The 13,364-nt window shown below is 35.1% G+C and overlaps 1 protein-coding gene across 5 annotated transcripts in view; it reads left to right on the forward strand.

The window, feature by feature from the left end:
- The window catches only part of CAAP1 (caspase activity and apoptosis inhibitor 1), a 460,161-nt gene that overhangs the window by 90,129 nt on the left and 356,668 nt on the right, over positions 1 to 13,364 (forward strand). The window contains exon 6 of one of the 5 annotated variants that reach the window (XM_081264035.1): positions 4,815 to 4,846. The exons of the other annotated variants lie outside the window; for them this stretch is intronic. Within the exon in view, the coding sequence (XP_081120161.1) occupies positions 4,815 to 4,831 (17 nt within the window). The 3' untranslated portion in view covers positions 4,832 to 4,846. Of the gene's footprint in view, positions 1 to 4,814; positions 4,847 to 13,364 lie in introns of those variants that run through there. 5 annotated transcript variants of the gene reach the window in all.

Here is a 13,364-nt window from a genome sequence, read left to right on the forward strand (position 1 = left end):
TGTGTTTGTTTTGTGATGGGGGTTTACATACATGCCTGATTGCTTACATCACTAAACCTTTCCATTGTTCCTGAAGGATGAAATATAATCATTTTGGAGATGAGAATATGTTCTCAGATTGTTTGAATAACTTGCCAGGATTGTCCAATTCCAAAGCCAATGCAGTTTTCACCATATCATGCCATGTCCTAGCATATGGAGGTCCTCTTCAGTTTTTTGTTTTGTTCATGTCAGTTTTTTGTTGGTTTCAGAAACAATTATATCACCAATAAGAAAAGACTTTCACCTCACCTCAGCACATAGAAGTTTGTGTTTTGTTTTTTCTTATGTTCTTCTACTCTTTGTTTAGAGTCACATATATTTTAAAGAGTATGACCATAATGTGGAATTCGATTTTATTATATTAATACGAATTCTTCAAGTATTTTTTGTTATCTTTTTTCATGTTATCATTTTAATGGCTGTATAATTTTAATCAGATTGGTTTATAATAGTTTCTTGAAAAGTTTAATACTGCAAAACATATAGATTATTTCCATTTTATACTGAGATAAATTATAATAATGACATTTATGTACTTTTTAAAGATAAATGGTAGTACATTGACTTTTTTAAATATTTTTTTTTAGTTGTCAGTGGACCTTTATTTTATTTACATGTGGTGTCGAGATTCAAACCCTGTGCCTCACACATGCTAGGCAAGCACTCTACCACTGAGCCACAACCCTAACCCTACATTGACTTTTAAGAAACTTTTTATTATGGAAATACTGACGTATTTATAAGAGAGTAGATAGGTCCTACTTGGACTTATCACCCAGTTTCAACAATGATAATCAACAATTTGTCCATTTTGTTTTATCTAATCACCTTTTTATTCAGAGTATTAAAGAAAATTTAAATTTAAATATCTTACTATTTTACTTGTAAATACTTCTGGATACATTTGTAATGGATAAGGCCTCTTTACTAAGGTTATCTAATATTCTATGATCTCCATTAAGGTCTATGTTTAAATATTCACATTTAGTTTGTGCAAATTAGGATCCAAATATAGCCCACACATTGCAGTTGATTGTTACCTCTTTAAAGTTTCATTCATTCTAAAGAATACACATACACAAAGACACACACTTTTTTTAATGCCATCAATTTGTTGGATAAAACAGGTCATGAGTCTGTATTCCAACGGTCTGTTGTTGATTGTCTTTTTAAGGTATCATTTAACTTCTTTATCTACTCTATTTGTTTTGATTGTGGTTAGATACAAAAAGTTTAATTAGACTGCAGCTCAGGCTGGGGATACAGCTCCTTGGTAGAGTGCTTGCTTTGTATGTACAAGGCCCTAGAGAGAGGGAGAGACTACAGCTCATTTTTTAGGGAAGAATACTTGGTAAGTATGGTACTTTTTAAAATTTGGTATCAATTTTAACAGAACATTTTACCCCTTCATAAGATCTTTTTTTCCTTGTTCTTCTAGAAAGCCTCTTATGTAGGCAGCCTCTCCAAACTTAAAGCCCATTCATGTTGAGTCATCTGACTGGATCCCTGCTGATACAAGCTTCTATTCTAGGGTACTGAAACCAGTTTTGTTTTAGCCCCTTCAACCTTGGCAGAAAACTAAGAATTGCCTGAAATACTTTTGAAAGCTTTTGGAAGCCCAAGAAAAACCTGGATTTGAAAAAGAGATAATTGAGAATTGAGGAAGGATGCATCAACCTTCGACAATGAATATACTGGTTCACAGGCTGAGACAGGACCATCCTCTTAGCTGCCTTTACAGGTCAGGGAAGGGCTGAGACAATACACCTGTTTTCTGCTTCTAAACTCTTGGACTTTAGGTTAGTTTAAATGAAGTTTCTCTTTGTAGAATGTAAATATGGAAGGCTATTATGTACAACAGTGAGCTCTGTGTCTGTCTCCATCATAGTGATTCCCTGGGCACGATAAGAAAGCCATGGCTGGAATGTGGGGACGAGGTGTTCCTATCTCCTTATAACACATTCTCCCTTGTATTTTATGTGATGTTTGAGGCATCTTCAAGGCCACAGAATAAGAAGTTTCCCGCCAAACAAAGCAAAGGAATATCCATGATGTAAGGCTCCCAGCATTGTCTAAGAATTAAGAAGGCAGAGTAATTCTTTTCTTTTTCTCTGGATCCCAGAAAGTAAAAACCATGTATGGTTTTTCCCCTTAGGTCATTAGACAAAGTCAGATCTTCCAAATCCTGGTTTGCCTGACCATTCGAACCCACTACATCTTCACACTGTTGGTAAAGTCCTAGCATCACTGGGCAAGAAGATGTAAGGTACCTTTGCAACCTTCTCCACCAGCCTTAAAACTGGAAATGCTTGATTGAGTGCCATTATATTTTTCAGATATATGCCAGAGGCAGTTCTAAGAATGTGTTAATAGGATGGAGATAGCTCAAAACAAGAGCTTCAGAGAGAAAAGAGCTGTGAAGTGCTTTATTTAAGAGGGTGGCCTTTCTTTTGGGACTAGATTCAAGTATCTTACTTTGTCCCTTTTATCTTATTGGACAGGCTATGTAATAGAGACTTTGAATTTTGACTTTGAGCTGTAGAAACACAGAGACTTTCCTCATTCTTTTAACTTCTGGTTGCTCATTTTATTCATTACTATTTTATGGTATAGGCAACGTCACTGGAAGGTCAGTCACAGAAACTGAGAATCCAAGAATAGAGAAAAACTCTGAACATAAAACATTGTTTAATTCTATGTTTTTAATTAAAATTATTTTTATTTACTTAATCTTTGCTTAATTTACTTAATCTTAAATCTTTAATTTAAGATAGAATGTTAAACATTTTTTTTCTATTAAGGAATGACTTTGTCATATATGAGCTGTTTTTGAGAATCTTTATTACTGTTGTGTTTTCCTAATGTGCTTCTTCAGGCATAGGAAGCAATTCTTTCTCTTTTCTTTAGAATATTTATAAGTTTTTAAGTGGACATTCTGATAAGCCATGTTCTATTTGCAACATTCCTCCTTTGGCCATATGGTCCTTATTGCTCCTTTGATTATTCTATAATGTGTGTGTAGTAAGTATAGGATTAATGGATTCAATGGAGTATAGGCAAACTATAGTAAATAAGAGGCTGGAACAGCATCTTATTTCTTTTTGTTTTGAGCAATAAGGAAAAAAGCAAAATTGAAAGAAAGATAATGCTTTAGGCTTGAGTTTATACAAAAAAAAAACTACAGCAGTTTAAAGTTTCTTTTAAACGTTCTTGTTCAGCAATTCTTAGAGAGTGGAGTGTTTATTAGACAAGCTTCGACTCTTCAATACATTTACCTTGTACTTGATGGAACTGAAGTTCCTTTGGTTTTTCTAGATCAAATGGATACTTAGTTGGTAAGTCTACTCAAGTTTCTCCCCTAATATCCATGTTTGTTAAATTTAATCAACATTGAGTAGGAATGACAAATGTTTACCTTAGGAAAGATTAAACTAAGTTTTCACTTGAATTGCCTTTTATCAAGGAATATTTCTCATTTTATAAGAAATCTTAGTTTCATTTTCAACATTGTCACTTCATACTGTTATGGGTAAATACTAGAACTTCAAAATGGTAAGCTCCTATTATATGATATAAGACTATAAATGCTTTTGCTGTACCTTCTAAAATGCAAGGTGAGTACTGCTAGGTTGTTTTTCCTGAGTTTTCAACAGCATTGAATATATATATACACCCACCAATGCAGGGAGGACAAAAATTATTTAAATGTAAATGAAGAAGGTTGGTAACTATTTCAAAGGTGACTCATGAATCTTTTGTCCCTCAGATTCTCTAGATAAAAAATATGAATAAGTTGGCTCCAAAAATTGTAAATCTACCTCTTATTTGAGACCTGGTATGGATGTTGCTCTTGCAGGTGCTGATTCAGGTTTTGTCTTTTCCTTTCAATGTCCTCCATGTGTTCAATTATCTTCTCCTGGCACTCTATCTTTGGAGAGAAGCTTTGTAGAGCCCAGAGGCACCATTTTCTTTTGTCTTATGTTAAATTGCTGTGCCCAGTCCTTCCCTGTGAATATATACAATTTTTAAGCTGAGCAGTTCGTATGGGCTCCCTAGCAATGTTCAGTCCATATTCAATTCTTTCTATTGCATAGGCGGTTTTGGCTTTTAAGCAAATAAGGGAATAAATTTATACATATATATATATATATATATATATATAAAGTTAAAAAATAAAAGCTTGACTATCAGACATGAATCAGATGTGCTATACAGACTAATCCGTTATTCGAGCTTATCTGGAACTGCATGAATTAATCTTAATCATGTCTATTCTTTTAAAAATATCAACAGTTAAAAATTGCATGTCTTATTATTAAAAATGGTTTTGGAGCTGAGATATAATCTCCTAAATGAAGGAATAAAAATAAGAGCAGGATGAGCCAGCAACCATTTTTCTTCCTAAAAACTTAAAATAAATGGAGATCAAGGAATGTTAGACATTGTTAAATAAATCAGAGGTCTTGTGACATTTCTAATATTTTATTAACAAAATTTTGACTTGATTTATCTCTTTAAAATAACTAGCAAGGTATTCTCTAAGTGCTAAAACATAAATTACAAATGCAAAAGCTTGATTTATGTTAATGGTTGATAATGTGTAGGGCATGCAAGTGATCACAGGTTCTGCAATATTCCCTGAATGGAAGGATACATTCAGAAAAGTACTAAAGAAAGTGCTGCCTTAGGCTCCATTTGTTGATATATAGATGATGGCTGTCTTCTAAGAAATGATATAATCTTGATGATGTGAACTTTCACTTCCATTTCAGACATCTCCAGATTTTAGTAAAATCTGCTCGACAGTTCTGAGTGCTGCCCTGTCTCCATGATGGATCAGAAATATGCAGATCTCTACAAGGATAGCATAGGAATAAAAAAAAAAAAAAAGTCTGACTACTACTTAGGTGATATTTGGTCTTTCTGATCTCTTGCAGTAATATTTACATTTTTATATTTCTCAACATACCTTCCTTTCCCCCACCTCTTAGACCCTGAATAACACCAGCTGAATTGCCAATTCCCAATTCTGTGTCAATCCGAGATATGCCTTCTCTAGATTACTTGGGTTGCTCAGTATTTTAAGAAAAACCACATGGTCCTGAAAATTGGAACTGCTCCACATTTTTATTTTCCAGCCTCAAGTATGTTTGTTCTGTCTGCATCATTTGGCCATCTTCTTGTGCTGTGCATGGTTGTCCCCTTCTGATCCTGTATGTCTCCCCTTAAATGTGACTCCCTAGGAAATCCTTCCCTGACCTTCTTATCTAAGTAGGTTTCTTCTCACACACTGCTCTGTTTATTTCATGACACTTTACACTCTACAATTCTATTTTGGTGTTCATCTAACTTGTCTGTCACCACAACAAATTTCTTGTGCCCAGGGACAGAATCTATGTTAGTAATTGGAGTAGTAGTGTAGTTATTGGCATGCAGCAAGCACTCAGGAAAAAAAAAAATCATTAGATAAATAAGTAAATTGTAAGAATGCATTTGAAAAAAATAAACATTTTAAAAACTACTGATTTTTACAGTGCTGCTTTTGAATGAATGTAGCCATAAGCCCAAGAGATATTCTTACAGCTGTTAGGTTGCATTCCCTTTCAAATAAACTTCTCTTGCCTGTGGTGGTTGAATGAAGAGACCCTTGTGTTCTGAATTGGGAACTCACAGCAGTTGTCCAGCTTTTGTAATAGCAGTTCTCAGCCTCCCTTTGTCTGCAGGTGCACACAGACTGGTGCTGTTAACGTGAGCCATCTGAACACACCCAGGGTGGTTTGTGATTCCCAGAGCCCAGACTGAGACTCACCTCTTTCCTCCCCATTCCAGAAATCACATTGGGATGTAAGTGAGTGAGTGTAAGTCTTTACAGAAATTGCCTTGAATCTATTCAAGTGTGTATCAAAAGACAAATGATAAACCAATTATAAATTTTAGGGCTCTTTTTTAGTAGTAGTAAATTACCTACTATATACTTCGCAACTAGTCAGTACACGTCAGTGTGTCATGACACATAATTTTTGAATTGGTGTTTTAGAAGTTGGTCTCAAACCTCTGGGGAGAATTTTATTATTTATGTAACTTTTGGGAAAGAAGAAAATGCATATAGTTAGTAGCACAAAGTGGCAACCCTATAGGAGAGGAACTCATGAAAATAATATTTACAATAAAGCCTATACTGATACTTGGTAAGTGTTGACTTGCAAGCCCTCTCAATGATTAACATAAAATGCTTATTAAATAAGCTGAGCCATATAAATGTAAATATTAGCATCTTTAGTCTCAAAATGCAATTTCATATAGCTCAAACCAATAAATTTGTTAATATTTTCTATTGTTTATTTAAAATGCACTTGTAAGTTCTGGCAAAAGAAGAAGAGTAAATGTGTCACAGTAGATCAGATAGAGAGAGGTTATGGGAGGGGAGGGGAGGGGGGATAGGAAGGGCAGCAGAATAATAACACTAGTATTGCTGTATGTATAAATGTGGCTGTATTACCAATGTGATCCTGCAATCTGTACACGTGGAAAAATAAGAATTCATACCCCATTTGAATAAAATGTATGATATGTCAAGATCATTGTATTGTCTTGAGCAACTGATAAAAATAAAAAAAAAAACTAAAGTTTTAGACCAATACAACTCACTCTTAAAACTAAAGGTGAACTGAGTTTCCATTCTAGCTCATAGTTTCTTGGGAGAGAAATGATTACTCTATATAAAATAAGTGTTTTTTTAATAATGAAATAGAATAGTAATATGTGGGAAACTACATAATTATGTAAATTACATAGTTAAATCAAGTCCTGCTTTAATATTAATGATGATAAATCCTTACTGGCTATGAAAAGGAGAATCCTATAACATGAAGGGCCTAGATAGAAAGAAGACAGGCTTACTTCTATGAAAGATCTCATTTCCACCATTGATTATGGCTGCTCAATGTAACTACAGTCCTTTGGCTCCTACTGGCTGGGTGAAAGAAGCAGTGTTGAATTAACATTATCATGTTACTGTCAGCATGTGAGATTTGTCTGCAGTCCCAGCATTTTTAGAACATTTGATGTTAGTTGTGGAACACTGGAATAAAATTTGCAAATAAATAAATAAATAAATAAATAAAAGAAGAAGAGGAGTAACCTAACAGTGAATCTTTTGATGTCTTTTTTAGTGTCTTCTTTGTCAACATAAGCCAACCATCATTGAGTCTGTCAGTCTTACTTGGATAGCCTTGCCTGGCCCAAGTTTATGTGCTATCAGGAGACATCTCTGAGGCATAGAAGTTACAATCTAGGTAGAAGAACAAGATTCATCTGGGAAGTAAAGTTGTATTTATAGATGCTAGATTATGCAAATCCAACAAATAAAGAACAGCTTTTCTTCTATGGTTCCTACCATGGCTCACCATACATGTATTTTAAGAAAATTTTATATTTATAGAAAAGTTGCAGTGATAGCATAGAGAGTTCCCACATACCCTTCACTCAACCTCCCCTAATGTTATATCTCACATAAGTACGGTATATTTGTTTATCAAAACTAAGATAGTACCATTGGTATATTACTAATAACTAAGCTACAGACTTTATTCTGATTTTACAAGGTCTTTCACTAATATCATTTTTCTGTTCTAGGATCTAATTGGAGATACCACATTACATTTAGCTTATGTGTGTCTTTTTTTTCCCAATATCTTTATTTTTTTTATTTTTATGTAGTGCTGAGGATTGAACCCAGGGCCTCTCATGTGCTAGGCAAACACTCTACTGCTGAGCCACAACCCCAGCCCCATATATGTATCTTAATAATTGATAAAATATAAAAATAAGAGGGAAAATATTTTACCCATGCTCAGACAATACTGCTGTTAATATTTATGTACATTCTTTTCCTAATGCTTCAATTTAACATATACTACACACATTTTAGGATTGGATTGCATTTATCATTTAGCAAATCATATTACCTATATCATTTTAGTATTTGAAAACATTTTTAATGTGTGCATAATTTTTATCATGTGATTGTACTATTGGTTAACATTAGCAGATTATTGAATAGTGGTTGTAATTTTTTTTCCTCTTACAAATGTCACTGTGCAAAGGGGAGGGTAGGGTGGGGAGGGGGTATGGGGGCAGGAAAGATGGTGGAATGAGGTGGACATCATTACCCTAGGTACATGTATGACTGCACATATGCGGTGATGCTGTATCATGTACAACCGGAGAAATGAAAAGTTGTGCAGCAATTATGTTCAATGAATCAAAATGCATTCTGCTGTCATGTATACCTAATTTAAATAAACAAATTAACTGAAAAAATGACACTGTGATGATTTTCAGTGCATATGAGCTTTGGGCGATTTTCATATTTCTACAGGTCATATAAAGACCAAAGGATTCTCCACCTTTTTTTTTTTAAATTCAAGAGTAATAACTTTTTTTTTTATTGTTGGTCGTTCAAAACATTACATAGTTCTTAATATATCATATTTCACAGTTTGATTCAAGTGGGTTATGAACTCCCATTTTTACCCCGTATACAGATTGCTGTATCACATCAGTTACACTTCCATTGATTTACATATTGCCATTCTAGTGTCTGCTGTATTCTGCTGTCTATCCTATTCTCTACTATCCCCCCTCCCCTCCCCTCCCCTCCCCTCCCCTCCCCATTTCTCTCTCTACCCCCTCTACTGTAAATCATTTCTTCCACTTGTATTATTCTTCTCTTACCCCTCATTTCCTCTTATATGTAATTTTGTAAAACCCTGAGGATCACCTTCCATTTCCATGCGATTTCCCTTCTCACTCCCTTTCCCTCCCACCTCTCATCCCTGTTTAATGTTAATCTTCTTCTCAAGCTCTTCATCCCTACCCTGTCCTTGGTTACTCCCCTTATATCAAAGCAGTCATTTGGCATTTGTTTTTTAAGGATTGGCTAGCTTCACTTAGCATAATCTGCTCTAATGCCATCCATTTCCCTCCAAATTCTATGATTTTGTCATTTTTTAATGCAGAGTAATACTCCATTGTGTATAAATGCCACATTTTTTTTTATGCATTCATCTACTGAAGGGCATCTAGGTTGGTTCCACAATCTTGCTATCGTGAATTGTGCTGCTATGAACATCGATGTAGCAGTGTCCCTGTAGCATGCTCTCATTAGGTCTTTAGGGAATAGACCGAGAAGGGGAATAGCTGGGTCAAATGGTGGTTCCATTCCCAGCTTTCCAAGAAATCTCCATACTGCTTTCCAAATTGGCTGCACAAATTTGCAGTCCCACCAACAATGAACAAGTGTACCCTTTTCCCCGCATCTTCTCCAGCACCTGTTGTTGTTGGACTTCATAATGGCTGCCAATCTTACTGGAGTGAGACGGTATCTTAGGGTGGTTTTGATTTGCATTTCTCTGACTGCTAGTGATGGTGAGCATTTTTTCATGTACTTATTAATTGATTGTATGTCCTCCTCTGAGAAGTGTCTGTTCAGGTCCTTGGCCCATTTGTTGATTGGGTTATTTGTTATCTTATTGTCTAATTTTTTGAGTTCTTTGTATACTCTGGATATTAGGGCTCTATCTGAAGTGTGAGGAGTAAAGATTTGTTCCCAGGATGTAGACTCCCTATTTACCTCTCTTATTGTTTCTTTTGCTGAGAAAAAACTTTTTAGTTTGAGTAAGTCCCATTTGTTCATTCTAGTTGTTAACTCTTGCGCTATGGGTGTCCTATTGAGGAATTTGGAGCCCGACCCCAGAGTATGTAGATCATAGCCAACTTTTTCTTCTATCAGACGCCGTGTCTCTGATTTAATATCAAGCTCCTTGATCCATTTTGAGTTAACTTTTGTGCATGGCGAGAGAAAGGGATTCAGTTTCATTTTGATGCAAATAGATTTCCAGTTTTCCCAGCAACATTTGTTGAAGATGTTATCCTTCCTCCATTGCATGCTTTTAGCCCCTTTATCAAATATAAGATAGTTGTAGTTTTGTGGATTCGTTACTGTGTCCTCTATTCTGTACCATTGGTCCACCCGCCTGTTCTGGTACCAGTACCATGCTGTTTTTGTTACTATTGCTCTGTAGTATAGTTTGAAGTCTGGTATCGCTATACCGCCTGATTCACACTTCCTGCTTAGCATTGTTTTTGCTATTCTGGGTCTTTTATTATTCCATATGAATTTCATGATTGTTTTATCTATTTCTACAAGAAATGCTGTTGGGATTTTGATTGGCATTGCATTGAACTTATAGAGAACTTTTGGTAATATCGCCATTTTGATGATGTTAGTTCTGTCTATCCATGAACAGGGTATATTTTTCCATCTTCTAAGGTCTTCTTCTATATCTCTCTTTAAGGTTCTGTAGTTTTCATTGAATAACTTTTTCACCTCTTTTGTTAGGTTGATTCCCAAATATTTTATTTTTAGGGGGGATATTGTGAATGGAGTAGTTGTCCTCATTTCCATTTCAGAGGATTTGTCGCTGATATACAGGAATGCATTTGATTTATGCGTGTTGATTTTATATCCTGCCACTTTGCTGAATTCATTTATTAGCTCTAATAGTTTCTTTGTAGACCCTTTTGGGTCTGCTAGGTATAGAATCATGTCATCTGCAAATAGTGATAATTTAAGTTCTTCTTTTCCTATTTTTATGCCTTTAATTTCTTTCATCTGTCTAATTGCTCTGGCCAGTGTTTCGAGGACTATGTTGAACAGAAGTGGTGAGAGAGGGCATCCCTGTCTTGTACCAGATCTTAGAGGGAATGCCTTCAATTTTTCTCCATTCAGAATGATGCTGGCCTGTGGCTTATCATAGATTGCTTTTACAATGTTGAGGTATGATCCTGTTATCCCTAATTTTTCTAGAGTTTTGAACATAAAGGGATGCTGTACTTTGTTGAATGCTTTTTCTGCATCTATCGAGATGATCATATGATTCTTATTTTTAAGTCTATTGATGTGGTGAATAACATTTATTGATTTCCATATATTGAACCAGCCTTGCATCCCAGGGATGAATCCTACTTGATCATGGTGTATAATTTTTTTGATGTTTTTGAATCCGATTCGCCAGAATTTTATTGAGGATTTTTGCGTCTAGGTTCATTAGAGATATTGGTCTGTAGTTTTCTTTCTTTGAAGTGTCTTTGTCTGGTTTAGGCATCAGGGTGATGTTGGCCTCGTAGAATGTATTTGGAAGTTCTCCCTCTTTTTCTATTTCCTGAAATAGCTTGAAAAGTATTGGTGTTAGTTCCTCTTTAAAGGTTTTGTAAAACTCTGCTGTATACCCATCCGGTCCTGGGCTTTTCTTAGTTGGTAGTCTTTTGATGGTTTCTTCTATTTCCTCTATTGTTATTGGTCTGTTTAGGTTGTCTATATCCTCCTGACTCAATCTGGGCAGATCATATGACTTAAGAAATTTATCGATGCCTTCACTATCTTCTATTTTATTGGAGTATAAGGATTCAAAATAATTTCTGATTATCTTCTGTATTTCTGAAGTGTCTGTTGTGATATTGCCTTTTTCATCCCATATGCTCGTAATTTGAGTTCTCGCTCTTCTTCTCTTCGTTAGCATGGCTAAGGGTCTGTCGATTTTATTTATTTTTTCAAAGAACCAACTTTTAGTTTTGTCAACTTTTTCAATTGTTTCTTTTGTTTCAATTTCATTAATTTCAGTTCTGATTTTAATTATTTCTTGCCTTCTACTTCTTTTGCTGTTGTTTTGCTCTTCTTTTTCTAGGATTTTGAGATGAAGTATGAGATCATTTATTTGTTGGTTTTTTCTTTTTTTAAGGAATGAACTCCAAGCAATGAATTTTCCTCTTAGAACTGCTTTCAATGTGTCCCATAGATTCCGACATGTTGTGTCTGTGTTTTCATTTAACTCTAAGAAGTTTTTAATTTCCTCCTTGATGTCTTCTAAAACCCATTGATCATTCAGTAACCTATTGTTCATTCTCCAAGTGATGCATGATTTTTCCTTCCATCTTTTATCGTTGATTTTCAGTTTCATTCCATTATGATCAGATAGGATGCATGGTATTATCTCTACTCCTTTATATTGTCTAAGAGTTGCCCTGTGACATAATATATGATCTATTTTTGAGAAGGATCCATGTGCTGCTGAGAAAAAAGTGTAACTGCTTGATGTTGGGTGGTATATTCTATATATGTCAATTAAGTCTAGGTTGTTAATTGTGTTATTGAGTTCTATAGTTTCCTTATTTAACTTTTGTTTGGAAGATCTGTCCAGTGGTGAGAGAGGTGTGTTGAAGTCTCCCATGATTATTGTATGGTGGTCTATTAGACTCTTGAACTTGAGAAGAGTTTGCTTGATGAACATAGCTGCACCATTGTTTGGGGCACATATATTTATGATTGTTATGTCTTGTTGGTGTATGGTTCCCTTGAGCAGTATGTAGTGTCCCTCTTTATCCCTTTTGATTAACTTTGGCTTGAAATCTATTTTATTAGATTTGAGTATGGACATTCCTGCTTGTTTCCGCAGTCCATATGAGTGGTATGATTTTTCCCAACCTTTCACCTTCAGTCTATGTATATCTTTTCCTATCAAATGCGTCTCCTGTAGGCAGCATATTGTTGGGTCTTGTTTTGTGATCCATTCAACTAGCCTGTGTCTCTTAATTGGTGAGTTTAAGCCATTAACATTTAGGGTTATTATTGAGATATGGTTTGTTCTTCCAGCCATATTTGTTTATTAATGTTACTAAACCTGATTTGTTTTCCTCTTTGATTACTTCCCCCCTTTACTGTCCTACCTCCCACTGTTGGTTTTCATTGTTATTTTCCATTTCCTCTTCCTGTAATGTTTTGCCAAGGATTTTTTGAAGAGATGGTTTTCTAGCTGCGAATTCTTTTGTTTATCGTGGAAGGTTTTAATTTCATCTTCCATCCTGAACCTTAATTTCGCCGGATACACGATTCTTGGTTGGAACCCATTTTCTTTCAGTGTTTGAAATATGTTATTCCAGGATCTTCTAGCTTTCAGAGTCTGTGTTGAGAGATCAGCTGTTATCCTGATTGGTTTACCCCTAAATGTAATGTGCTTCCTTTCTCTTGTAGCTTTTAAAATTCTCTCCTTATTCTGTATGTTGGGCATCTTCATTATAATGTGTCTAGGTGTGGATCTCTTATGATTTTGCACATTCGGCGTCCTGTAGGCTTCTAGGATTTGGGATTCTGTCTCATTCTTCAAGTCTGGGAAGTTTTCTCATATTATTTCATTGAATAGATTGTTTATTCCTTTGGTTTGGAGCTCTGGGTCTTCCTGTAACCCAATGACTCTTAAGTTTGG

This window comes from Spermophilus citellus, assembly GCF_964194105.1.
Source record: "Spermophilus citellus genome assembly, chromosome: 2".
Lineage (NCBI taxonomy): Eukaryota > Metazoa > Chordata > Mammalia > Rodentia > Sciuridae > Spermophilus > Spermophilus citellus.